The 25,735-nt window shown below is 48.0% G+C and overlaps 1 protein-coding gene across 2 annotated transcripts in view; it reads left to right on the forward strand.

Moving 5' to 3' along the window:
* The window catches only part of NPHP4 (nephrocystin 4), a 90,451-nt gene that overhangs the window by 45,040 nt on the left and 19,676 nt on the right, over positions 1-25,735 (forward strand). For both annotated transcript variants that reach the window (XM_048519475.1, XM_048519476.1), the window contains 9 exons: positions 356-538; positions 2,182-2,320; positions 5,254-5,312; positions 7,467-7,583; positions 8,840-8,988; positions 10,099-10,290; positions 13,196-13,386; positions 17,127-17,287; positions 19,858-20,038. In XM_048519475.1, coding sequence (XP_048375432.1) covers positions 356-538; positions 2,182-2,320; positions 5,254-5,312; positions 7,467-7,583; positions 8,840-8,988; positions 10,099-10,290; positions 13,196-13,386; positions 17,127-17,287; positions 19,858-20,038 — 1,372 coding nt within the window. The remainder of the gene's footprint in view (positions 1-355; positions 539-2,181; positions 2,321-5,253; positions 5,313-7,466; positions 7,584-8,839; positions 8,989-10,098; positions 10,291-13,195; positions 13,387-17,126; positions 17,288-19,857; positions 20,039-25,735) is intronic.

A 25,735-nucleotide genomic window follows, 5' to 3' on the forward strand; every position in this document is an offset into this window, starting at 1 on the left:
AGTCAGCGGCCTCTCTCCTTCAAACCTTCTGAGGTAAAAGTCAACGGAAAATGGATACTTATTTAAATGGCATGTTGAATCACAGGCAAACGGCTGGCTTGGATCGATGCAGAGAGGAAAAGCCAAGAATAACCAGGCAGTTGGGAAAATGGGCTATTGCTCCCAGTTCCGTCCTAAACAGCAAAAAGAGCTTGTGTGTGGACTCTCAGATCCCAAACTGCACAACCAACAATACACATTATCAAGACCCAAACTGAAGTCCAAGCTGGACCACATTTCCTGGTTACCTCAGCGCACAACTCGAAAGCACAATTTGATTCTCATTTCCTCTCCCCCCCGTCCCTTTAAACCATAGACGTCATCTGCTACTTCTCTGACCACACCGGCTTACATGCATTCCATTCGCTGGGCGGTTTGGAACCCCTCGCTGGATGTGAGCTCCTCTGAAGTGACCCTCCCCTTGCAAGGAGGTCCCAAGCGTAATCCCAGCCACGTTTTGGTTTACAAGACTCCATCAACCTCCATGAGCTCCGAAGAGGTGAGTCAGCACCTTTTGGGAAGGCTTTGGCAAGGCTGGTGTCCCAGCAGGCAATCCGAGAAAGCTAGTCTGGAAGTAGCTTGGTCGGTCCCCAAGTAATGTTGTTTAGTTTGAGAAGATGGGCTGAATTCAGAAGATTCATTACCGGAGCTTCTCAGAAGCTGAACACCATTGGCTCTATTTGATCTCTGCCAGAATAGTAAAAGCAGTACCTCTCTGTGCCACCCTAAAGGGTCGCCCTGAAGCAGAGGCATATCTAGGGAAAATGGAGCCCCACGGCAAAATCTGAATTTTCTGCCTCCCCCCCCACCCCGGCGCCCAGGTCTACTGCTTGGAGCTGACGAGGCACCCAGGTCTACCACCCCGAGCCAGCGGGGTGCCCAGGTCTATCATCCAGAGCCAGCGAGTACGGCTCGTGCCTGGCGCTGTCCCACGTGATTAGATAAGCATAAGCATAAGCATTTTATTGTCATTGTGCATACACAATGAAATTTACAGCAGCATTCCTCGATGCACACAATTCCAGACTCATACCCCATCCTCACTTTCCCCTTCCTCCACCCATCCCTACACAGCCCCAAACACATCAACACGAAGCTGCAGAGTTTAGCATAGTCACAGCTCTAGAGTAGAAGCTGTCTCTAAGCCTCTTTGTCCTAGTTTTGATAGACCTGTATCGTCTGCCAGATGGTAACAGTTCAAAAAGAGACATGTGTGCCCGGGGACATGTGATACCCCATGTCCCTCTGGCAGATACACCCCTGCCCTGAAGTGCAGTAGAGAGCAGTCTAGCAACCTTCCACACAGAAAGAAGTGACTGGGTTCAGACCTTTGGCACCTTGTGGAAAAACCAGAAGGCCCCAACAAATGTATGAACAGGTATGGTTGAGCAAGGATGGGGAATTAAGACATTAAGAAATGTAATGTAATGTAATGTGTTGCAAGTTATTTCTTTTTTTCTTAAACATTCCTGTTCAGAAAGCAAGGGCCGTAGGGTTGGCGTGAGCACAGGGAAAAGCTTGACCACGAGCACTGGGAGAGGCTGAGCTTAAGCATTAGAGAAAATCCCTCCAAACAGTTCCTGTAGCAAAGGAAAAGACGCTAAAGTGAACAATTCTGTAGGATCAGTGTGTAAAGAAAATGGCGTAGGAACATGAACGCAAGGTTATTTTGGGTCCGCTGCTCAGGTTGAAAATGTGGGCTACGTGGAGTACTTCCTAGAGGGAAAAAAAATCAGGGTAAAGGCAAGGTATATAAAAATCAATTTGCAATATTGCATCTGTTTACAATTTTGCATCCATTTCTAGTTCTGAAAAGTTCAGCTTTTCTTGATGCAGAATTTCATTTTTCAATGTATCCAGCAGAGGCGTACCAACCAAGGGGACATATGGGGTCAAATGTCCCCGGGCTGCAGCCATTTAGTCACACAGGGGGCAGAAAATCATCCCCACACCCCTCCTCCCCCACCCCAGGTCCCTACACTGACTTCAAGGCAAGGGAGGAGGGCTGCCGCCTATATGGGGGGGACGGAGCGAAAAACTCAGATTTTGCGCAGGGCTACATTTTCCGCAGATATGCCCATAGCAATAGGAAGTACCAAGTAGGACATTGGCATCGTCCGCTCCTTCTCTTCTACATTTCAGGTGAAGCAAGTTGAGCCTGGGACTATCCAGTTCTACTTTTCCACCGGCTCCGACGAACGACTCAGGCCTGCTACAAAACCCTTAAGCAGCACAAAGGCAGAGCCGCCTCTCTCCAGGAATTCTCCTACGTCATTCCCCAGTGAGTATTTTGTCCCCCAGATGGTTGAATCTTCAAACACGCAGCAGGGATCCAGTTCCACTCTAATGAGGTGCTGGCGGTGAGAGGGGCCCTTAATATAGTATCATAGCTGCAGAATTTTGACAGATCCGGCCAACAACTTGAGCTAAACTCGGCGAGAGAGCTCCTTGCTTTGCTCTCCACTTGTACGTGGCGCAGTTTCAGCAGTGACATATTTCTGCTGCTGGAGAAGGTGGTGTTTTGGGCCCATTAACCATATGAGCCTGTATTAGTTGCCGAGGCATTAGGGTAGAGGAAGCGTACCCACTAGGATTAACAGTTTCATGCTAAAACTGACTTTTCTGTTCCTATGAACTCATTCCAACAGTTTGGGCACAATGCATGAGACCTTGGCTGCTCTCAAATTAAGGTGAAGAAGAAGAGTTTTGGATTGATACCCCACCTTTCTGTCCTGTAAGGAGACTCAAGGTGGCCCACAAGCTCCTTTCCCTTCCTCTCCCCACAACAGACACCTGGTGAGGTAGACGGGGCTGAGAGAGTTCTGAGAGAACTGTGACTAGGCCAAAGTCACCCAGCAGGAATGTAGGAGTGCGGAAACACACCTGGTTCACCAGATAAGCCTCTGCCACTCATGTGGAGGAGTGGGGAATCAAACCTGGTTCTCCAGATTAGAATCCATCTGCTCTTAACCACTACAATATACTACACTGGTGGGAGTTGTCTCATTGGCATAGATAGATAGATAGATAGATAGATAGATAGATAGATAGATAGATAGATAGATAGATAGATAGATAGATAGATAGATAGATAGATAGATAGATAGATAGATAGATAGATAGATAGATAGATAGATAGATAGATAGATAGATAGATAGATAGATAGATAGATAGATAGATGGGTGGGTGGGCTGGGTGGGTGGGTGGGTGGGTGGGTGGAGGGAGGGAGGGAGGGAGGGAGGGAGGGAGGGATAAGATATATATATATATATATATATATATATATATATATATATATATATATATATAGAGAGAGAGAGAGAGAGAGAGAGAGAGAGAGAGAGAGAGAGAGAGAGAGAGAGAGATGGATGAGCATGGCATAGATGGATAGATGGAGGAGGGAGGGAGGCAGTAAGATACAGATAGACATAGATATATGCATAGATACAGATAGATGGATAGTAATTACGGGATACGATGGCGATAGATGAGAGGGTGGGAGGGAGGGAGTGGAGTGGATATGGATAGGCAGGATAGGCAGGATAGGTGGACAGGATAGGATAGATGGATAGATGGATAGATATTTGTTTGGCTTGTAGCTTTTTCGTTTCCTTGGATAAGAGTATTGTTATCATGCCTGCACACATGATTCAGAGGATATGCATCCTTAGCACTTTATTTCACTGACTGGACTTGCCCTTTTGCTAATTAAACCCTTGCTCAAGAGCCTTGAGCCAATTCATATTTAGCAGCCTGGCTACAGTGGCATTCCCTATTTTTAGTTTCTAGCTAGGTAATCTGCCCGCTCTCGTCCCCTGGAAGAAGGCTAGAAAGAAACAGGATGCCAAGAATCATTCTAAGCCTGTGTAGCTGGTAGGTTCCTGTCGGCACACTTCTAAATTGAGATGTATTTTGTCTCGGACTCCTGTCTTGCCTTCTTTTCTAAAGAACCCCCAAGAGACTATCATTTAAATGATGGCTGAGACTTTTCCCCATCCGAATATTCCACCAGTTCCTTTGATAACTCCGATGCCGCTGGAGCTGTCAGCTCAGGTGAAGCGCTTGAGTTTACAGATAGGAATGTTTCCCGTTTTATATATTTATATAAAACATTTTTTAAACGTGTTGAAAAAAACAACAAAAAAGTGCAGTTCTTCATTGGGCCACTAGAGTGCAGTGGCTCCATGGGTTTTGTCCTTGCTGGGACCCACATTGACCTATATTCTTTTTGCAAATGCTTTGATTTCAACCAGCGGCTGGTTTTGCTTGTTGTCTAATCGGTTTTTCCAACCTGGAACTTGAAAGGGTCGATTGAAAAAATGTTTAATGGTGGCAATTTCTGCAAGGCTCTCCTTGACATAATCTGGAAAAGTGGCCAAGTGAGCTGAGGGCAAGGAAAAAACGGAACGGCGCGAAGAGATTATCTAGATTATTCTGACATAAATGGATGACTGCAGAACTGCTGAGTTGCTGGCCCTTCTTCCCTGCAGAGGCAGTTTGTGAACCAGAGTAATGCTGTAGATCAGCAAGGAAGGGGAAACGGACCTGAGCAGATCCACCCCCCTCCCCGAGTCAGGACTGTACTTGAGAATGGGCTCATAAGGTTGCCACTCTCCAGGTGGGGCCTGAAGTTCACCTGGGATTACAATTGGTCTCCCAGCGTGGCGTAGTGGTTAAGAGCAGGTGCACTCTAATCTGGAGAACCAGGTTTGAGTCCCTGCTCTGCCACTTGAGCTGTGGAGGCTTATCTGGGGAACCAGATTAGCCTGTGCACTCCAACACATGCCAGCTGGGTGACCTTGGGCCAGTCACAGTTCTTTGGAATTCCCTCAGCCCCACCCCCCTCATAGGGTGTTTGGTGTGGGGGGGAGGGAAAGGAGATTGTAAGCCCCTTTGAGTCTCCTTACAGGAGAGAAAGGGGGACATAAATCCAACTCCTCTTCCTCTTCTTCCTCTTCCTCCTCCTCCTCCTCCTCCTCCTCCTCCTCCTCCTCCTCCTCCTTCTTCTTCTTCTTCTTCATCTCTTGCCGTAAGTCGCCATAGGTCAGCTGTGACTCTACGGCATTTACCACCACAACTGCAGTTTTGCTAGGACGAGGCTTCTGTACATCTCTTTCAGAGAGGTGATGACGATGTTCTGTTGGCAGACTCAACAGCAACAGCAACCCCTCACCCTAACCTTGCTTGTGTTTCTTTTCCCTCCGCTGTCTTAGGGTCTCCACCTTCTCCTCGGATGTTAGCAACCACTCAAGATTTTATCCAAGGCCCTGGGGTAAGTTTTTGAGGACGTATCTGGTGTTCCTGTCAGTGGCTCATTGCAAGGAAACAGGCAGCAGGGAATAGTATAATTGAATGCTAAGTATACTTACTTCTGAGAGCTGAGGTATCCGTTATTTCTCAGTAAAAATTGGAGGCACGCTTTTCTCTAGCCACCCCCCCCAAAAAACCCCTCCTTTAATTTAGCATAAGAATGAACTTCTCTCAGGGGAGATGGTGTCTATTTCTGCCGGAATATTGTAGATATGCTCCCTCTAACAGCAGTGGAATGATCCGTTCAGACCTGATGCCAGGAAGGAACAAAAATAACTGTCACTAGCATGAGCTGATTGTAAGAAAAAAGAACAGTGACTCCTGCAGAGATGCAGTGATTGCCTTCCTCTGTAGTTAATTCTAGTTCATCTCTGCTTTGGGGATAATTAAACAAACCAATCATACTCTGTACATGGAAATGGAAAAATATCTGCCCTCGCACAGAGTTTAATTGGAAGGGGGCAAAGCAGACCACGACATCATGCAGAGAAGCAACAGGAAGCAGGATGCTCCCTTTGCGGTTGAGATTTTGGTGCTCACCAAGAGCTTTAATATTTTTTTGAAAATTATTTTCTTTCTCCTAGCACATTTTGGGGGGCATTATTGGCTTAATGTTTTGTTTTGTTTCAATTTTGTTTTAAGTACAAACTCCCAATTCTTGTCATGTTTCGTGGAGGGCAGCTCTTGGTAAATGAAGGCGCTTGGGCTCCCACCGGGAAATGGCAGGAGGGAAATAAAGAAGTTTAGTGGGTAAGCTTGCTTGGAAAAGCTGCTGGAAGTAGCAGACAGAGCAGAGATGGAGAAGGGGGTGGCCCCAACCTTTCCGGGACCTCCCCTTTACTCTCATTGGATGAAAATCTGATATCCCGCTCCTCCTGGTTTCATAGGATATGAGAACAAAAAGCAGGCTTTGTGCCAGTTGCTTCTGTTCTCCTTTCTTTATTGAACCATGGAATCATAGAATGGGAAGAGACCACAAGAACCATATAGTCCAACCCCTTGCCATTCAGGAACACACAATCAAAGCATTCCTGGCAGGTGGCCCTCCAGCCTCTGTTTACAAACCTCCGTAGAAGGAGACCCCACCCCCCTCCAAGGCAACATATTCCATCGTCAAACAGCCCTTCCCATCAGGAACTTCCTCCTGAAGTTTAGATGAAATCTCTCTTCCTGCACTTTGAATCCAGTATCCCTTGTCCTTGTCTCCGGAGCAGCAGAAAATAAGCTCACTCCATCTTCAACAACGACATCCCTCCAAATATTTAAACATGGCTGTCATGTCAGAGAACATGACTCTGAGTACGAGCCTGCGGTGGGATACTGCCGCCAAGAGAGCCAATGCAATTCGGGGCTGCATCATAGGAGTATATCGTGTTCAGGTGGATGGATGTAATGGAACCACTCTATTCTGCATTGGTCAAACCTCACCAGGAATACTGTGTCGAGTTCTGGGCACCGCAGTCGAAAAAGGATATTGACAAGCTGGAACGGGTCCAGAGGAGGGCAACCAACGTGGTTAAAGGTCTGGATTCCATACTCACGAGGAGTGACTTAGGGAGCTGGGGATGTTTAATCTGGACAAGAGAAGGCTCATGGGTGACGTGACAGCCATGTTTAAACATCTGAAGGGATGTCGTTGTTGAAGAGAGAGAGAGCTTGTTTTCTGCTGCCCCCGAGACTAGGACGAGGAGTAATGGATTCAAGATACAGGAAAAGAGCCTCCACCTGAACACTGGGAAGTTCTGGGCATCGCAATCTAAGTCAAAATGCCCTTGCTCTAGATGAGCTTTATTCCCCGCGTGGAGTGAACCAGCATATCAAGGAAAGGGGCTGTGTTTCGACTGTGACATGCCAAGTCACCACATGCAGGGAGCGTTTGAAGAAACCATCGTTCCGACCAAGCTCTGAAGAACTTGCTGCTTCGTTCCACGCAGTGTGTCACTCTGAGCTGTGACCCTCTCGGTATCCAACACGGGCGCGAGCATCTCACCGTGCTTAATCTGATGGATGGACAGCCGTCCATGAGAGCTCTCCCCCTTCCCTCCCTCCATCACCACAGCCCAAAGAGCAGAGAGGAGGGGATGTTTTCCTCTTGACCACATTCCTTTCATTTCAGCTGTCAATCTCCCAGCTCTCCGTGTCTCCAGAGGACCGTGCCTGCAAACCTCCGCTTCCACCCTCTAACCGTGCTGTGCGCTCCCATTCCTTGGAGGCTCTGGAACGAGCACACGAGGTAAAAGGAACAGAAGGGGCTCTTGCACTCGAGAGCTTGCAAGTGGGATCTTGGGCATCGTTGCATATCAGGGCAGCGGGTTTCCTAATTGTGTGCTGAGAAAGAATGGATTTCCCCTGCCCGTTCTTTCATCATTAAATGTCTTTGATAATTTCTCTGTGTTCCAATCTATTTCCAGCGGAATTATCTGGCCCAGGTGGTTATTAGAACAGGGGTAAGGAAAAGACCGAGGTGTTGTGCTAGAGTCCCACTTTTCTTTGGAACAATTCAGCAAATGGCTATGGGAGTCGCAAAATAGACTGCCCATCACACCCACTGTGATGGGGGGTGGGTATTGTGGGAGTGGCAGTGAGAATCAACAGTCCTAGGGACTGGGAGTAACCCAGACTGTACAAGACTGTAAAGGTAAAAAAGGTAAAGGTAGTCTGATTCCTTTGAAGTGGGGTTTTGGAACAGAGTGTTCACCGGGGGTCTCAGTGCATCCCCACAGGTGAGGACCGTGCCTGCACAGATGTGCTGAAATGTTGCGGGATCTGGAGTGGCATCATATAGCCCAATTTCATCAGATCTCGGAAGCGAATTACTTGGATGGCAGACCTCCAGACATCCAGAGGAAGGCAACGGCCAACCACCTCTGCTTAGTCACTTGCCTTAAAAAACCCCAAAGGGATTGTTATAAATCAGCTGCAACTGATCCTGCAACCTGGTTTCTCCTAGGAGCAGGCAGGAAGAACGAACGAAGGGGCTACAGTTGGGGATAGGAGACCCCAAATCTGGTGTGGAGGAAGAAAGTGGATGGGTCAGCATGCTCAGTAGCCCAAGTATCTCTGGTCAGCTGGTTGTGGTGGGTTTTCCAGGCTGCGTGGCCGTGGTCTGGCGGATCTTGTTCCTAATGTGTCATCTGCATCTGTGGCTGGCATCTTCAGAGGCGTATCACAGAGGAACACACTGTGTCCAGTGAGAAGGGTGTCCCTTTTCACTGGACACTGTGTGTAACAGACTTCCCTCTGTGATACACCTCTGAAGATGCCAGCCACAGATGCAGGCGAAACGTTAGGAACAAGATCCGCCAGACCACGGCCACGCATCCCGGAAAACCCACCCAACAACCAGTTGAATCCGGCCGTGAAAGCCTTCGACAATGCATATCTCTGGTCTGTTCTCTGATGTTGTCTTTCCCTCGCACCCAGCAGCACGCACCTCTGCCTGCTTCCTGTTTGAAAGGGCATCGTTTAGATTTTTTCGTTCTCCAACAGGACAGCCCGCAGGGAGGCATCAGCCACTTGGAGTACGACCTCAGCTGTAGCTCGCCGATTCAGGAATCCTCCTCCAATGACCAGCTCCAGGAGTTGCCGTTCACACCCATTCACATGCCCATTATGGCTCTCGGGGCACGCTCGGGAAGGTGAGATTGGGAAAGGGATGGTTGGGCAGATGGACCGCGTTGCAGGTAAACGTCATCCCTTCTGCAAGCACTAGGTCTTGACAGACCCATTGGGTGATGTCACATCACAATGTTTACTAGGCAGAGAGTGTTTATGGTTGGTTTGCCAACCGTCTCCACTTTACCCCCTCCTGCTGGGTACTCATTTTACCGACCTCGGAAGGATGGAAGGCCGAGTCACCCTTGATCCAGCGATCTGAAACCAGCTTCCTTTGGGATCGAACTGAGGTTGAGAGCGAAGCTTTAAATGCAATGTTACAGCTTTCCATTCTGGGCCATGGGGCTTAAGAGCCAGTGTGGTGTAGTGGTTAAGAGCAGGTGAACTCTAATCTGGAGAACCGGGTTTGATTCCCCGCTCGGCCACTTGAGCTGTGGAGGCTTATCTGGGGAGCCAGATGGGCTTGTGCACTCCAACACATGCCAGCTGGGCGACCTTGGGCTAGTCACAGTTCTTCGGAGCTCTCTCAGCCCCACCCACCTCACAGGAAGGGAAAGGAGTTTGTCAGTCCCTTTGAGTCTCCTTACAGGAGAGAAAGGGGGGGGGATATAAATCCAATCTCTTCTTCTTCTTGATGGGATAATGATCTTGCTTTAATCCAGGCCTTGCTCAGTAACAGAGCATCTGCTTGGCATGCACAGGGTGTCAGGTTCGATCCCTGGCATCTCCAGTTAAAAGGATCAGATGAAAGACCTCTACCTCAGACTACCTGTGTAGAGCTGCTGCCAATCTGAGCAGACACCACTGACCTTGATAGACCAATGTTCTGATAAGGCTGCTTCAAGAGCTCTGTCGCCTCGGCCGGCCTTGTTATCCCCATATTACAGACGTGACAACTGAGGGACGGAGAGAGAGAATGGCTTGCTGAAAGCCGCCTCCTGAGTTCGTGACTCAGCTGAGATTCCAACCAGGGAGACCTCTGGGCTGAAGCTCATTCCGCTGGCCCCGAGGCTACATCCTCACCTGACAGCATTTGACGAGGTCATTCTCCCAGATGTATTCTGGGAAACTGAAGTTCAGAGTCTCTGGTCCCCCGTGGCCTCCCCTGAAGTCACAAGGCTGCTGTCTTTCAGCTCTAGCACCAGCCTTTCGCGGGCTTCTCTCGCCCGCTTGCGTGCGTTTGGATGCCCTGAGATCCTGGACTGCAACAAGGAGCCTGCCCAAGTTGTGGATCCCGCGGACCCCGTGAACTTTGACCCGCAGCGGGAAGAAGCCGACCTCTTGCAAAGCAATGAAATCATCTTTCAGTTTCTTGCATTCACAAGGTAAAGTCCCAAGAATGGACTTATTACATAGATTCCTTGTAGAACTGAGCCCCGTCCCTGGTTAAAAAAATAAGGATAACTTCCAACTGCCCCAGCTTGTCAGACCAGCTGCACACGGAAGGCATTGGTATCATGCTGCTCCAGCAAGGCTGGAAGAGGCTGGGATTAAAGTGGTTTTGGAGTCCCTCCAGAATGGATTGCTTAGGGGACTGAGCACCAGTCTCTTCTACAGGCAGGAAACTGAATTAAAAATAACTATCTCTGTCCCACCTCCTTCCTTCCTTCCTTCCTTCCTTCCTTCCTTCCTTCCTTCCTTCCTTCCTTCCTTCCTTCCTTCCTTCCTTCCTTCCTTCCTTCCTTCCTTCCTTCCTTCCTTCCTTCCTTCCTTCCTTCCTTCCTTCCTTCCTTCCTTCCTTCCTTCCTTCCTTCCTTCCTTCATTCATTCATTCATTCATTCATTCATTCATTCGATTTGATAGACCACTCTACCCCTGGAGGGCTCAGAGCAGTTTGCATCACACAAAACAGACAATAATTAATGAAGGACAAAAAGGACATATCAAATAATTCAGCTAAAATTCACAAGTTGCCTGTTGTGGAGAAAGGAAGGGAATGCAATGATAAGCTGCTTTGAGGGCAACCAAAATGGTAAAAGGTCTGCAACCTTGACACCATGCTGGCTCGCATTTGTAACTTGAAACATGGTATAGAAGCGTGTATGCTGGGTCCATGCCCTAGGAAGAGAGATTTAGGGAGCTGGGGATGTTTAGTCTAGAAAAGCGAAGGTAAAAGGGGGACATGATAGCCCTGTCTAAATATCTGAAGGGACACCATGGCGAAGAGGGAGCAAGCTTGTTTTCTGCTGCCTCAGAGACTAGGACACGGAGTAATGGATTCAAGGTACAGGAAAAGAGATTCCATCTAAACGTTAGGAAGAACTTTCTGACTGTCAGGGCTGTTCGACAGTGGAATTCACTGCCTCGGAGAGTGGTGGAGTCTCCTTCTTTGGAGGTTTTTAAAGAGAGGCTGGATGAACATATGTTTGGAGTGCTTTGATTGTGTGTTCCTGCATGGCAGGGGGTTGGACTTGATGGCCCTTGAGGTCTCTTCCAACTCTATGATTCTATGATGGTTGAAAAAAGTGGGGTATAAAAGAAGGGTACTTTTCGTCTTCTTAATTTATTCTGAAGAAGAAACAGAAATCCTTATATCTAGTACCTTCCTGCTGCCCAACCATCCTGTGCTGTTGGGCTGCCATGCTTGGAAGCCTGTCCTGAGAGAGCTAGCGGGAATTCAGTAGTGGCTTGTCAGATGCTGTTGACCACAACTGCCATGGAAACAAAGCCACCTGGAACAGCCTGTAGGGTTGTCAGCCACCCCATCTGAGAGTTTATCGAGTGAATTTTTTTTCTCTTGGCGCTACAGACTGTCACGTGGAAGTTGATTCCTGCTCTCCACGCTCATCATTACCCCCTAACATACAGCCCAGGGAGCTTCCCCTGGAACAATTAAGCTCTCCTGATGCCATTATTTGTGTAGGAAGAAATATCCTCACTAATGCCAGAATGTTTTCTGCCGTGGATCCAGAGCCACAAGAATCACAAGCTAGCTTGGGAGGGGGTTTAAAATATTGAAAAAGGATGCTAAGGGATTTCAAAGGAATTTTCTTAGCTCCGAAGAAAAGGAACGTCGTCTTCTGGCCTCGGAGAGAACGCAGCTGTCTCAAAGCATAATTGTCGAGTTATCACCCTTCTGAGCCTGTAATCACACTGTTATTTACCTGTTTCTACCCTGGCCCATCTGGAAAACTTAGAGCACATACTTACTTAAATGAAATTGCTTATGTAACCAAAAGGCCACAAGCAGCATTACGCTAATATAATCCCCCCAATTACCCCCTTTTACAATTCATTACCCCTGCAAAAAATTAGCTACTAATAATTAATTCTGTTATCTTTTGTCAGATAGTGACTCCTGAATTAAACTTTGCGAGGAAGGATAAGATTTATAGGATAAAAGTTGCTCCAAATATTGTTGCCTCAGATTATCCCAACAACAGCAGAACAGCCAAACATGTCCCAGAGTCTCAGTATGTCCATTCCCACATTCATAGCTTATACCTGAACTTGGGGCACACAAAACATTTAAAAAGAGTGTCTGTTATTTCTCCACCGTTATTTCCAAACTTAAGAAGAAGAAGAAGAGTTTGGATTTATATCCCCCCTTTCTCTCCTGCAGGAGACTCAAAGGGGCTTACAATCTCCTTGCCCTTCCCCCCCCTCACAACAAACACCCTGTGAGGTAGGTGGGGCTGAGAGAGCTCCGAGAAGCTTTGACTAGCCCAAGGTCACCCAGCTGGTGTGTGTGGGAGTGCACAGGCTAATCTGAATTCCCCAGATAAGCCTCCACAGCTCAGGTGGCAGAGCTGGGAATCAAACCCGGTTCCTCCAGATTAGATACACGAGCTCTTAACCTCCTACGCCACTTCTGCTCCCTTAAGAGTGACTGTTATTTCCCAGCTTAACCCGGACCGCCAAGGAATATTGTGAACATGCCTGTTTTACAAGGCTTTCAGAAAGGGGCCCAGTCTGAGACTTCAGAGAGTCTGTGTGCAGACGAGATTCCACTGATGCAACATGCAGAGATGCCCTTCTCCAGCCCAAGCTGATTGGTAGGAATCAAGCCAGAGCAGGAATTCATGCAGAGAGGCAGTGGGCAGCCTCTTCCTTGGGCAGGTCCTTCAGGCTCCCAAGGAGGCTTTCGTAACTTTAACTGGTTTAGCTCTAGTGGGACACCAGCTTGCTCCATTTGGGCATTAGGTTTGTGATGCAGGATGGAGCTACGTCCAGGATTTCCACCCAGACAGCTTAATTGTGTTCTGTTTCTTTGGTTGTTGTTCACCAAGGACCTCTCAGGACGGCGCAACCTCGGCGATGTGGTCGAAAACCATCTATTTCACCTTCCAGTTTTACCGGTTCCCTCCAGTCACTACCCCACGTCTGCAGCTGGTCAAGGCAGAGGCCTCTGGGACCGTTCCTTCAGCTGCCTCTTCTGATATCTTGGTGCAAATTAACCAAGATGGAACCCCCAACCTTGGTAAGGCTTAAGGGTGGCTGGGATTCACTCTCTTAGGGGATGGGCAATTTCTTCTTCCTTTCCAGGTCCCAACCTAATTCCTACACCTCACCCCTAATTCCCTGGACCAACCCCTATGCTTCTCCTTTCACCCCACCCCCACTTCTCCTTTCGCCCCCCCCCCCCACACACATACTTCTTGTCCTGCCTGTGTCTTAACTATAAGCAGCACAGAATCTTTTCCCTCCGTGACCTCAGGGCAGCTCAGCCAATCAAGGCCACAATTGATTTGCTTTGAACATCTGCCACGTTTAGAAGAGAAGCAGAAGTTTGGATTTATACCCCCCCTTTCTCTCCTGTAAGGAGACCCAAAGGGGCATCAAATCTAATTTCCCTTCCCCCCTCCCACAACAAACACCCTGTGAGGTGGGTGGGGCTGAGAGAGCTCCGAAGAACCATGACTAGCCCAGCTGGCGTGTGTTGGAGTGCACAGGCTAATCTAGTTCCCCAGATAAGCCTCCACAGCTCAAGTGGCAGAGCGGGGAATCAAACCCAGTTCTCCAGATTAGAGTGCACCTGCTGTTAACCACTAGGCCACTGCTGCTCCTGTTTCGGTGTCCAGGTAGACCTGAACTTAGATCAGGTAGACCTGAACATAGCTGATGGAATCTTTCCCAGAGCCAAATGCGGCACTTAAAAGGCAGGTTCAGTCCCCACTGTGGATCATGCTGTTGGAGAGGATAAGAGCTATTGCCTTCAGCTGCCAGTCAGCAAAATTTTTCCTCCTGCTGTGAGCCTGTCAGGGGTGGAAGGTCAGGGGTGATCTAAGAGAGAGTTTAACTCTGGTTATTAATACCTTGAAAGCACTCAAAGATGAGGAAATAGGAAACGGAGCCCCCGGTACTACCCACTCCTCGCTCCTGCAGAAGGAGCTGCGGTCCAGAGGTCTCTCTTCAGATCTTCCATTCCGGCATAATGTGCAGCTTCTCCCCTGCCTCTAAGAACCAGTGCTGGAGAATTAGGTCATGCGTTTGCACACCTCGTTTCATGGAGACCTCTCTCAGCGCTCAAAAGAAACATCCCACGGTTATCTTTCCCTGATTTGGATGCAGGGGATGAGCTGGTGTTCACATTTCAGAATTGTGTGTTTCACATTCCAGATTTCGTTCTGGTGTCTCAGGCATCAAGGCGCTGCTGCTTTGCCGGGCTGGGTGGTTTGTGGGGGTGGTGGGCAGGCGGTAGGAGGGTGGGCGTAGGTGGGGATAATGGTGGTGTGCCCAGCGGGAAAAGCCCCCTGGCTTCTGGGGTTGTTGCTGGGTTGAAAAAAGGCTAACGGAGGTGTGTTACATACATACATACATACATACATACATACATACATACATACATACATACATACATACATACATACATACATACATACATACATACATACATACATAGCCTTTATTGGGATATACATTAATCATGAAGTTACAACACAAAATACAGTAAAACAAACAACCAAATAAACTTTGTTAAAATCATCGATTGTCTCAGCTAAAATTTTTGCAACTGACTCAGAATAATCTGCATCTGAACTGTCCAGGAGAAATTTTAATTTCTGTTCACATTGCTTAAGGAGTTGTGCCCAATATTTTGCCCTTTTTTGAGCAGTAGAACAACATATGTACAAACGTTTCTACTTGACCAGTATTACAAGGTCTGACGGGTGTGTGGTTGGAATGCGAGGGCTGGCCCTCCCACCAGTGAGCGCACAGCACTGAGTTCTGTGTGCTGATTGGTGGGGGGTTCGTTGTCGGAAGGTGGCGATTGGTGGCTGCTTAGGGAATTATATGTGGAAAGATTTATTCAGTTCATTTATACCTTGTCTTTCCTCCCATGGGGACCCAAAGTGACTTACATTGTTGTCCTGTCCTTCTTTTCATCCTCACAACAATCCTGGGAGGTAGGTTAGACTGAGCACGTGTGACTGGCTCACGGTAACCCAGTAAGCTTCCACAACTTGACATTTCAGTCATCAACCTCCCAGACACTAGTCGAATGCCGCAACCTCTACACCACGCTGGATCGCATTTGTAATTTGAAACGTGATACAGAAGTGCGTCTGCTGGGTACAGACTCTTCTCTCTTTGTGCAGAGATGTGCTTGATAGAAAAACAGTATGTCTTGCTAGTCCCCAGGTGCAACGTAATGGCACATTCCTGACGTGGATTGGCTCCCTTACCGGCTATTTGTGGGAGTCGGGACAGAGTGTCAGGTCTCAGTGACTACCCGAGCTGTCATATAAAATCTAGATTCAGATACTCTCTAAGCCTTTTTGTTTCTAAGCCCCTCATCTCCGAGCAGCTGTTCTGTATGCCATCCAAACTGTTTTCCTCTGCAAAAAGTGCTTTTGTTAAATTTTGTTTAGTTAAAATCCGGTCTCCGGAGAGGCAAAGCCGCGTCCTGTCTCCTACCGAGCGTCTTCAGTTCATAAAGTCTCCTCTCTCCCATGAGGAATAGCTAATGGGAATTAAAGGGAAAGGGGGGGGGGGCACTCATCAACATAATTCCGCACCGAGAGAGGATGTTCCCTGTGCGACTTTAAAAGTTACTTAGCCAAATCTTTCATAATGGCCTCGATCGCACTGTTTATTACAGTGCAGTTGCTTTTTTGAAAAGCCGGTGAGGGTTGATGCTTTACATTGGAATTGAAGTGCTCATCCCCGCCCCTCCCAGCACAGCCTTGATCTGTATCTGTTGGCAGTCACGACTGCAGCTGCCTCTCTAATTTCCCCTTTCTGAGCCTCCCCTCAACAGTAGCCAAATAATGCTCCATCCCCTCCACCCCATGTTCTAGTCATCTTCTGTTTCCGCTTTGGCCGCTGTCTTCTGTGAGCCAGAGTGGTGTAGTGGTTAAGAGCAGATGCACTGTAATCTGGAGAAAGGTTTGATTCCCCGCTCTGCCACTTGAACTGTGGAGGCTTATCTGGGGAACCAGATTAGCTTGTGCACTCCAACGCATGCCAGCTGGGTGATCTTGGGCTAGTCACAGTTCTTCTGAGCTCTCTCAGCCTCACCTACCTCACAGGGTGTTTGTTGGGGGGGGGAAGGGAAAGGAGATTGTAAACCCCTTTGAGTCTCCTTACAGGAGAGAAAGGGGGGGATATAAAAAACTTTTTTCCTCTTCTTCCTCTTCCTCTTCCTCTTCCTCTTCCTCTTCCTCTTCCTCTTCCTCTTCCTCTTCCTCTTCCTCTTCCTCTTCCTCTTCCTCCTCCTCCTCCTCTTCTTCTTCTTCTTCTTCTTCTTCTTCTTCTTCTTCTTCTTCTTCTTCTTCTTCTTCTTCTTCTTCTTCTTCTTCTTCTTCTTCTTCTTCTTCTTCTTCTTCTTCCCTTTGTTCTTTCTTTTACTTATTGATTGAAACCAAATGATTTTATTAAACTGACTATCCCATTCTTGCTGGGATTGTTTTCAGGTAACATGATTGGTTATAGTGCATTTTACTGTATTTTATAGTGTTTATATTGTAGCATTTTATATATTTGTATATTCTCACAAGCTTATGTTGGGAACCCCTCTAAGACTGCGATAACAGGGAGAGCTGTATAAAAACTGAATGAATGAACGATGCCAGGAAGCTAGGTGGTCTGCCTTTTGTTTTCATCTTTTTGGTGACCTGTCAATCAGGCCTGTGTCCACAGACAGGTGAATGAACTGATCAAAAAAGGTGTTTTAAGTGCTCCTTTGCTTAATGACCATTTGCTCTGCTCCTTCTGCAGGTTCCTCAGGCTTGCAGTTGAAATACATGGTGGATCCTAGTTCTCTCAAGCCGGGAGAACAACGGTGGTTTATCCGTTACCTCGCTGAGCATTCCCTGCAGATAGACGCCTGGGATGGGGATTCCTTGCTTCTCGTGGGATCGGCTGCTGTGAAGCTGAAGGTGGGGGCCCGGTTCCTAAATGTGTGCACGTAAAGTGCCGTCAAGTCACGGCCAACATGGCAACCCAGTAGGGTTTTCAAGGCAAGAGACTAGCAGAGGTGGTTTGTATACCATTGGCGCCCTTTGCGTACCAACCCTAGCATTCCTTGGTGGTCTCGCCACTTATGGGGGAGAAAGAGCTTCCACCTAAACAGTAGGAAGAACTTTCTGAAAGTCAGGGCTGTTCGACAGTGGAATTCACTGCCTCGGAGAGTGGTGGAGTCTCCTTTGGAGGTTTTCCAACAGAGGCTGGGTGAACATATGTCGGGAGTGCTTTGACTGTGTGCTCCTGCATGGCAGGGGGTTGGACTTGATGGCCCTTGGGGTCTCTTCCAACTCGATCATTCTGAGAACTGTCCATAAGAACATAAGAACATAAGAACTAGCCTGCTGGATCAGACCAGAGTCCATCTAGTCCAGCATTCTGCTACTCGCAGTGGCCCACCAGGTGCCTTTGGGAGCTCACATGCAGGAGGTGAAAGCAAGGGCCTTCTGCTGCTGCTGCTCCTGAGCACCTGGTCTGCTAAGGCATTTGCAATCTGAGATCAAGGAGGATCAAGATTGGTAGCGATAGATCGACTTCTCCTCCATAAATCTGTCCAAGCCCCTTTTAAAGCTATCCAGGTTAGTGGCCATCACCACCTCCTGTGGCAGCATATTCCAAACACCAATCACACGTTGCGTGAAGAAGTGTTTCCTTTTATTAGTCCTAATTCTTCCCCCCAGCATTTTCAATGGATGCCCCCTGGTTCTAGTATTGTGAGAAAGAGAGAAAAATGTCTCTCTGTCAACATTTTCTACCCCATGCATAATTTTATAGACTTCAATCATATCCCCACTCAGCCGTCTCCTCTCCAAACTAAAGAGTCCCAAACGCTGCAGCCTCTCCTCATAAGGAAGCTGCTCCAGACCCTCAATCATCCTCGTTGCCCTTCTCTGCACTTTTTCTATCTCTTCGATATCCTTTTTGAGATGTGGCGACCAGAACTGAACACAGTACTCCAAGTGCGGTCGCACCACGGCTTTTAGCCTGTCTTATAAAGTCAACCTATGTACCAGCAGCAATTAGTTCTGTTGCTGAAGTGAGAGCTGTCATGGCCAGGCAGATGCTTTTCATGTCGAACGCAAAAGTCCCATCCCTTGCATCTCTAGTCAGAAGGGTGGCAAGTCTCTTAGCCAGGGGCTTTGGTGCGTGGCTGTCTGTCAAAGAAGACAGTACTGGGTCAGATGGACCCCTCCCCTGGCCTCATTCAGCATCTTCCTGTGTTAATTAGATGCAGGTTATATGCAGATTAACTGCAGTCCTACAGCTGATAATCCTCTTTGAAAGGATGTCCGTTGCAGATAACTTTTCTAACATATTATGTCGGGTCTCCTGCTGGATAATTGAGACTTCTGGCTCAGAATTAATGCTGGAATGATAAGTGTTTTTTTTTCTTTTTCTTTTTGCAACCAATGCACAGCTTTCCTGAAAGCCTCTGCCTGCTTTCCCGCCCCTCTGACAGTCACATTCAGTAACACTAAACAGGTGATGTGTGATCATTACATTGTAAGCGTCACAACCCCAGCCTTGCTCGAACAACAGGAGCCAGAACAGAATCCTTGTTTTATTGATAGCAAGCATTGGATAGTAACTGTAAAAATTGTCTGAACTGGTCAGCTTTTCACCCAACGCCAATTATATGCTCCCAGCGGGCTTCCCTCCCTCCTCCAAGTGAACTAGCTCCTAGCAACCAAAAGGGCATGGAAAGAAAAGGGAGATGTACACATTCCAAAAGGCAGATAACATTCGGGACTTGATCTCTTTCTTTCTCAGGCTGAAAGCCTGAGAAGAAACTCTTACAAATAGCAGGGCAGGGTGCAAGCTATGTTGGCTTGGGTCATGATGACAGTAAGTCTCCTCCCCAACACATGTACTCTTCACCAGTACTGTTTTTCAGTCCAGGGAATCTCACAGATGTTGTGATGCACAATGTGGACATCATTAAACCCTACCTGGGGAGGAAGGAGTAGGCCAGCGGCTCTCAGTAGTATAGTTCCAGCCAAACCCCCCAAACCCCACCCAGGAGTTGCAGTGGGTGGGCTGAAATTCTCCTGTTCAGGCCTACATCACAACCAAGTGTGCTGAAGTGGTTAAGAGCAGATGGGTTCTAACCTGGAGAACCGGGTTTGATTCCCCACTCCTTCACCTGAGTGGCGGAGGCTTCGCTGGTGAACCAGATGTGTTTCCGCACCCCTACATTCCTGCTGGATGACCTTGGGCTAGTCACAGTTCCCTCAGAACTCTCATCCCTACCTACCTCTCAAGGTGTCTGTTGTGGGGAGAGGAACGGAAAGGAGTTTATAAGCCACCTTGAGCCTCCTTACAGGAGAGAAAGGTGGGGTAAAAATCCAAACTACTCCTCCTCCTCCTCCTTCTCCTCCTCCTCCTTCTTCTTCTTCTTCCTCTTCCTCTTGCTCCTCCTCCTCCTTCAGCCACCATGGAGATGTTTTCCCCTCGTGCTCAGGACAGGCCTCTCCTTGTTTCACAGCATTTGCTCCGCCAGGGCCGGACGGCTATTCAAGCCCACCATGACCTGGAGGTCATCACAATGGAATACAAGCAGGATGTGCCAGTGATGAGCAGGGAGCTTCTCAGGCCTGGGGGCATGAAGCCTATCGGAGTCCACGCTACCGTGAGGGGCAGGCTCCATCTGAGCCTGGCTAATGTCGGTAAGAACGCTGTTTGTTCAGGCTTCTGTGTTTGCTTTCTTGAAGAACCCCTGACTCCTTAGCCCCTTGATGGCGAACCTCTGGCACTCCAGATGTTATGGCCATGCTGGCAGGGGCTGATGGGAATTGTAGTCCATAACATCTGGAGTGCCAAAGGTTCGCTACCACTGCTTCTTGGGAAGGGACCTTCCTAAGGCAAAGCTCCAACAACAGGGGCTTGTCTTGATCCAGCCAAGACCGGTTTCGATCAAGCCTGCAGGCTGGTTGCCAAAATATAGCCTTGCAGTTGGAAACCTCAGTTGTGTTGGGCAGTTAGAATCCCTTTTTGGATGCTCTTGGAGCACTTCCGCACATGCAGGCTAATGCACTTCCGATCCACTTTCAACACACTTTGCAGCTGGATTTCACAGTGCGGAATAGCAAAATCCACTTGCAATTGTGAAAGTGGATTGAAAGTGCATTATTCTGCATGTGTGGAAGTGCCCTTAGAATCCAAGAGCTCCGGCCTAGTGGATTACTCAGGGATAGCTCTGGGACCCATTACAGCTGAGACTGTCCAGGTAAGACCTTCTTGGAATCTCCCCCCACACAAATCAGGGGTGCGCCATCCCATCCAAGCGCACCGTTTAGCCACCGATACCTCTCTTGGCAGCTGTGTGCCTCACCCATTTAGAAAGCATTTTCAATCCCTGGGGAGGAGAAATTCCTCCATTGCACTAAAACGAGTGTGCTATCCCCACCCACCCACCCCCCATGCCCCAACAGCAGTGCCAGAACCGCTTTGTTCCAGCCTGACGGAAATACACAGATCATTAATTCTGCTTAGTCTTGTTTACAAACAGGCGACACAAGGCGGCTTTGAAGGAGACAGTATGGAAATGGAGACACACAATTAGGTGCCAATGAAACAGTAGCGTAAGGGGAATCAAGGTGTGTGTGTGTGTGTGTAAAACCATACCTGGAGGGAGGAGGAATCCAGACGCCCGAGAGGCCGAGCACTGCCGGCTTCATAGCAGGAGCTTTAATTCACCCTCCTGTAAAAAAAGGCAGAGAGTCTCCAGCTTCTTTGCTCTCTCTCTTTTTTTTTTTGTAAATCTTATCTTCAGAAGAAAGATTAGCTTCCATTCTACCATATCATAAATTGACATTTCATACTTTGCCTGCAAGCGAACGATAAGCTCTTTTGCAGAGCGAGGGGCGGGGGGGAAACGGGGGCTGAGATTATCAATCCTGACTTGATTCAGAGACTAGACTAGGCAGGAAAAATGGTCTTCTGGCGGAGAGCTGACGGAAAGAACTGCGCGCGGCTATTGGGTGCAGGGCGCCTCTCTCCGCTCTGATTTTGCAGCGAAACGTCCTGCGATACCAAGACGTTGTTGGCTGCCTTTTTTCCGGGAAGCAAATTCGTATGAAGATGTCTGCCGCTTGGACTGCCGAGCGGCAGCAACGGCCTTCTCAGCGGACGCGGAGTTGACAGGCTTGATAGAGCGTGCGGCAAACCGGGCTCGGCTGGGCTCCTTCGCAAATACCAGATCAGTCTCTTTCCTTCTCGTTCCGGGAATGAAAAAGGACTGTGATGGAAGACCGCCCTCTGTCCCGGCCCTCGTCTGCGTCCTGCTCATTATCCCAATTCAGAGCTCGTTTCTTGATGGTTCTTTTCTGCCACCAGAATCATTTAACTTCTTTCTCCTGTTTTGCTAACGTGCTGACCCAGCTTGGAGACAGCTCTCCCCTGCGGTTCTTCTGAATGGCATAGTTGCCTTTTCTCCTGCCTTCTGTGTCCCCTCGTGTGGCAGTAGGCTGAAGGTCATGATGCAGGGATTTGATTCCCATGTTTCCAGCCCCAAGGTCCTTCTTTTAAGAAGAAGAGGAGTTTGGATTTATATCCCACTTTTCTCTCCTGTAAGGAGACTCAAGGTGGCCTACAAGCTCCTCTCCCTTCCTCTCTCCACAACAGACTCCTTGGGAGGTAGGTGGGGCTGTGAGAGTTCCAAAGAACCCAGTTCTCCAGATTAGAATCCACCTGCTCTTAACCACTACACCACAGTGTCTCCCAGTTTAACTCTCTCTCCAGTTTGGGAAGTCCATTTCTTTGTTCCATTGAGTTTGCGATTGCTGAGAGTTTTCACTGTCCTCCCTCCCTCCCTCCCTCCCTCCCTCCCTCCCTCCCTCCCTTCCTTCCTTCCTTCCTTCCTTCCTTCCTTCCTTCCTTCCTTCCTTCCTTCCTTCCTTCCTTCCTTCCTTCCTTCCTTCCTTCCTTCCTTCCTTCCTTCCTTCCTTCCTTCCTTCCTTCCTTCCTTCCTTCCTTCCTTCCTTCCTTCCTTCCTTCCTTCCTTCCTTCCTTCCTTCCTTCCTTCCTTCCTTCCTTCCTTCCTTTCTGTTTAGGCCCAACATCCCCTTCTTCTGCCTTGTCCACTTTTTCCCCTCTTATTACTCATGGTGATTCAAGATCCATTTTGAATCCCCCCCCTTTTTTGGATCATCACGTTACAGCTGGTTTCTGGCAACCCCGTAGGGTTTTGAAGGTGAGAGATGTTCGGAGGTGGTTTGCCCTCTCTTGCCATTGCCTGCCTCTGTGTCGCGATCTTGGCAGTCCTTGGGAATTTCCCATCCAAATATTAACCAGGGACAGCTTCTGAAATATTAACTTGGTTAGCTTCTGAAATCTGATGTGATCAGGCTAGCTGGAGCTGTCCAGGTCAGGACTCTGAATCTTTTGGTTTAGCATTTCTTCTTTCATCTGGAATTCTTCATCCCTAACCCCATCCTCTCCTGCTTCTGCTCATTCTTCCCTTTTGTTATCACATCTTTGAGCTCTCCAGTTCTTCATGCTGCTGTGTTTCTAAATCACGATCATGTGCATTTTACTCCCCAACCACTGCCTGGAAGACCAGGCTCCGCCTATTCACCTCCATTGTGTTCACGGCAGTCATTTATCCTAGCGAGACCTGGAAGGGATCGGTGAGTATCGACAACAGGCTTGACGTCTTCCAACAGAGGTGCCTTCGCCAAATCCTGAAGATCCGATATTATGGCCACATCACTAACGAAGAGGTGCGCTGAAGGAGCGGCATGTGCAAAGTTCATCCCGTTGTTGCACACAGAAGACTTTGACTGGCTGACCACGTCCTTCAGATGGAGAACAGTCAGATCCCAAAGATGGCAATGAGGTGGATACTTCCTGATGCCAAAAGACAGCGAGGACGCTCCCAAAAAACCTGGAGGAGAACATTTGCACTGAATATTGTACAGGAAGAGGCTGAAACACTTGCCAAAACCGGAACTTGTTGCCCGATATGCTACTTAGCATTGGAGGATCTGTCTGTCTGTCTGTCTGTCTGTCCATCCATCGTCCGTCCGTCCATCGTCCGTCCGTCCGTCCGTCCATCCATCCATCCATCCAACTCACTCACTCACTCACTCACTCACTCACTCACTCACTCACTCACTCACTCACTCACTCACTCACTCACTCACTCACTCACTCACTCACTCACTCACTCACTCACTCACTCACTCACTCACCTACCTAGTCTTGGATTCTCAACTTTCTGGATCAGTACCTCTCATCCCTGATCTCAGCTGGCCTACTTCCTACAAATTCTTCATTCTTTGCTTACAGTCTCCCGATGTTGCAGCTGCAGCCTATTCTAGTCACCGTTCCACTTGCGTTTAGACTCTCGTTTCATTTTCATCCTCCCCACCAACCTCGCCCTTTTCCTTTTGTGCAATATTTTCACTCCAAGAACCAGCCACCGAATGTTTTCTGGCACAAACATCCATCTTTGTGGCTTTTGTTCTTTGCAAATATGCGTTTTTATTCTATTCGCCCACTTTTACGATCTGTAAAGCAATCTTAGTGTTCCATTTGATTCCCTCTTATCGCTCTTATCACATTTTTGGTGAAGCTAGTTCTCTTTGTGGTCCTCCATTCCCACCTGTTCCTTCTTGAATTCCTCATGAGTATTTTTCTCTTAATGACAGCAATACGAACCATCTGTTATTTGTACCTTCTTTTCAGTTGTGATGTTCTTGCTGGGTATCTTTCCACTTGCATTGTGCCCTTGGGTAGATTGTTGTCCATCCCAGAGGCAAGTGGCGACTCTCTATCTTCTAACTTTGATTATTTATGTCCGGGCATTACACACGGTGCAAAAACCTTGGATACACACACACACAGAAATCATCAGCTCAAAATAAACGGCAAAAGTAGTTTGTGCCATGTTGACAAGCTGAATGGATTTTTAAACAGCCAGGTGATTTTTACCGCCGGAGATCAGGCAAGTAGCCATTTGCAAGCCTAGACCAGAAGCAGGTAAATAGATAGATAGATAAACCTTTATTAGGCATAGAATCCATATAACAGCCAACATTGTCCAAACAAGTATCCCATACATGAGAACCATCGCAGGTAATCAGTTCAAAGTTTCTATAAGGAACCTAGCTACAAAAGTTAAAATCTCGGAGGCAGAATTGTTTAGTAGAAACGTAATCTTCCCCACAGCAGAGTATTCATTAAAGATTACAGGACAAAGAGCAAAAAGTCTAGTCCTAGATCCCTCGTATTTGGGGCAGTCAAGCAATATATGTTCCATAGTTTGTATTGCTGTGATGCAATGAGGACATTTCTGCTCTTGCAGGTCGATTCTTTGGAACCTTCCTTGTAGCATAGAGCAAGGGAAGGAGTTACAACGAGCCCTAGTGATTATCCATCTATGCTTGGGTTCCTGAAGTAAACTCAAATAATCTGCCATGTGATTGATATTAAATTTGATGTTAAAAAAGAGGGGGGAGCAATTGCAGAAGCAGGTAAATAGAGAACATTCTACATTGAACAGAGAGATTTGTTGAGATTTCCTGAGAGAGGGGCATATCTGGGCAAACAGAGAAAAAAAGAAACCGAACATGTGTTTGAAGAAGCCCCATCTTTCCTGGAAACCTTAACCTTCATATACAGCAGCCAGAGGTGTATGAGGAAGAAATGGCGCCCGGTAAAGCCCCACCCCCATGGGGGTGGCGGCTTCCTGCTGCCTTGTCGTCTTCGCAGCAGAAGGTATCTGGTCACGGGGGGAGGGGTGATTTTGCGCCCCCTTGTGACCAGATTAGTTGCGCCCGGGGACATGGGTTACTCCATGTCCCTGGACAGATACGCCCCTGACGGCAGCTGAGAAATGGAAAGGATCAAGGTAGTGCTTACATCTTTGCTGAGGGAACTTGGCTTCTTTGCACCTTGCTCATCAAAGATCCTCTGCTGCAAAAGAAAAAAAGAGAGACAAGCCCGAAGGTGTCTCGGTTGATAACTTCCTTTTCTGGAAAGGGGTTTAGCTTGGAGAATGGAGGGGGGCTGTTGAAAGAGAGTTTGGGCAAAGCTGGCAGTGGAGGCTGAGATCAAAGGAACCGGCAGCCTCTTAAAGGGACCGGATAAGCCCCACTATTATACGTCTCCGTGTTTATTTCTGAAACTCAAAGGAGGCCAGCTGAGCTCTGTTCCGGTGTCAAAAAGGTGCAAAACACGGTAAGTCGATTGCCCACAAGGAGGGACGAAAGTGACACTTGCTGTGGGAGGGGACCCGCTTTGAAAAAAACTCATTCCAGAAGCATGTTTTTCAGTATACTAAATTTTAAGAATCGAATAAGCAGCTTTTAAAAGTTGCTGGATGCTTTTCAGGTCTGGAGCTTTGGGAATAAGGGAAATGC

This window comes from Sphaerodactylus townsendi, linkage group LG16, assembly GCF_021028975.2.
Source record: "Sphaerodactylus townsendi isolate TG3544 linkage group LG16, MPM_Stown_v2.3, whole genome shotgun sequence".
NCBI lineage: Eukaryota > Metazoa > Chordata > Lepidosauria > Squamata > Sphaerodactylidae > Sphaerodactylus > Sphaerodactylus townsendi.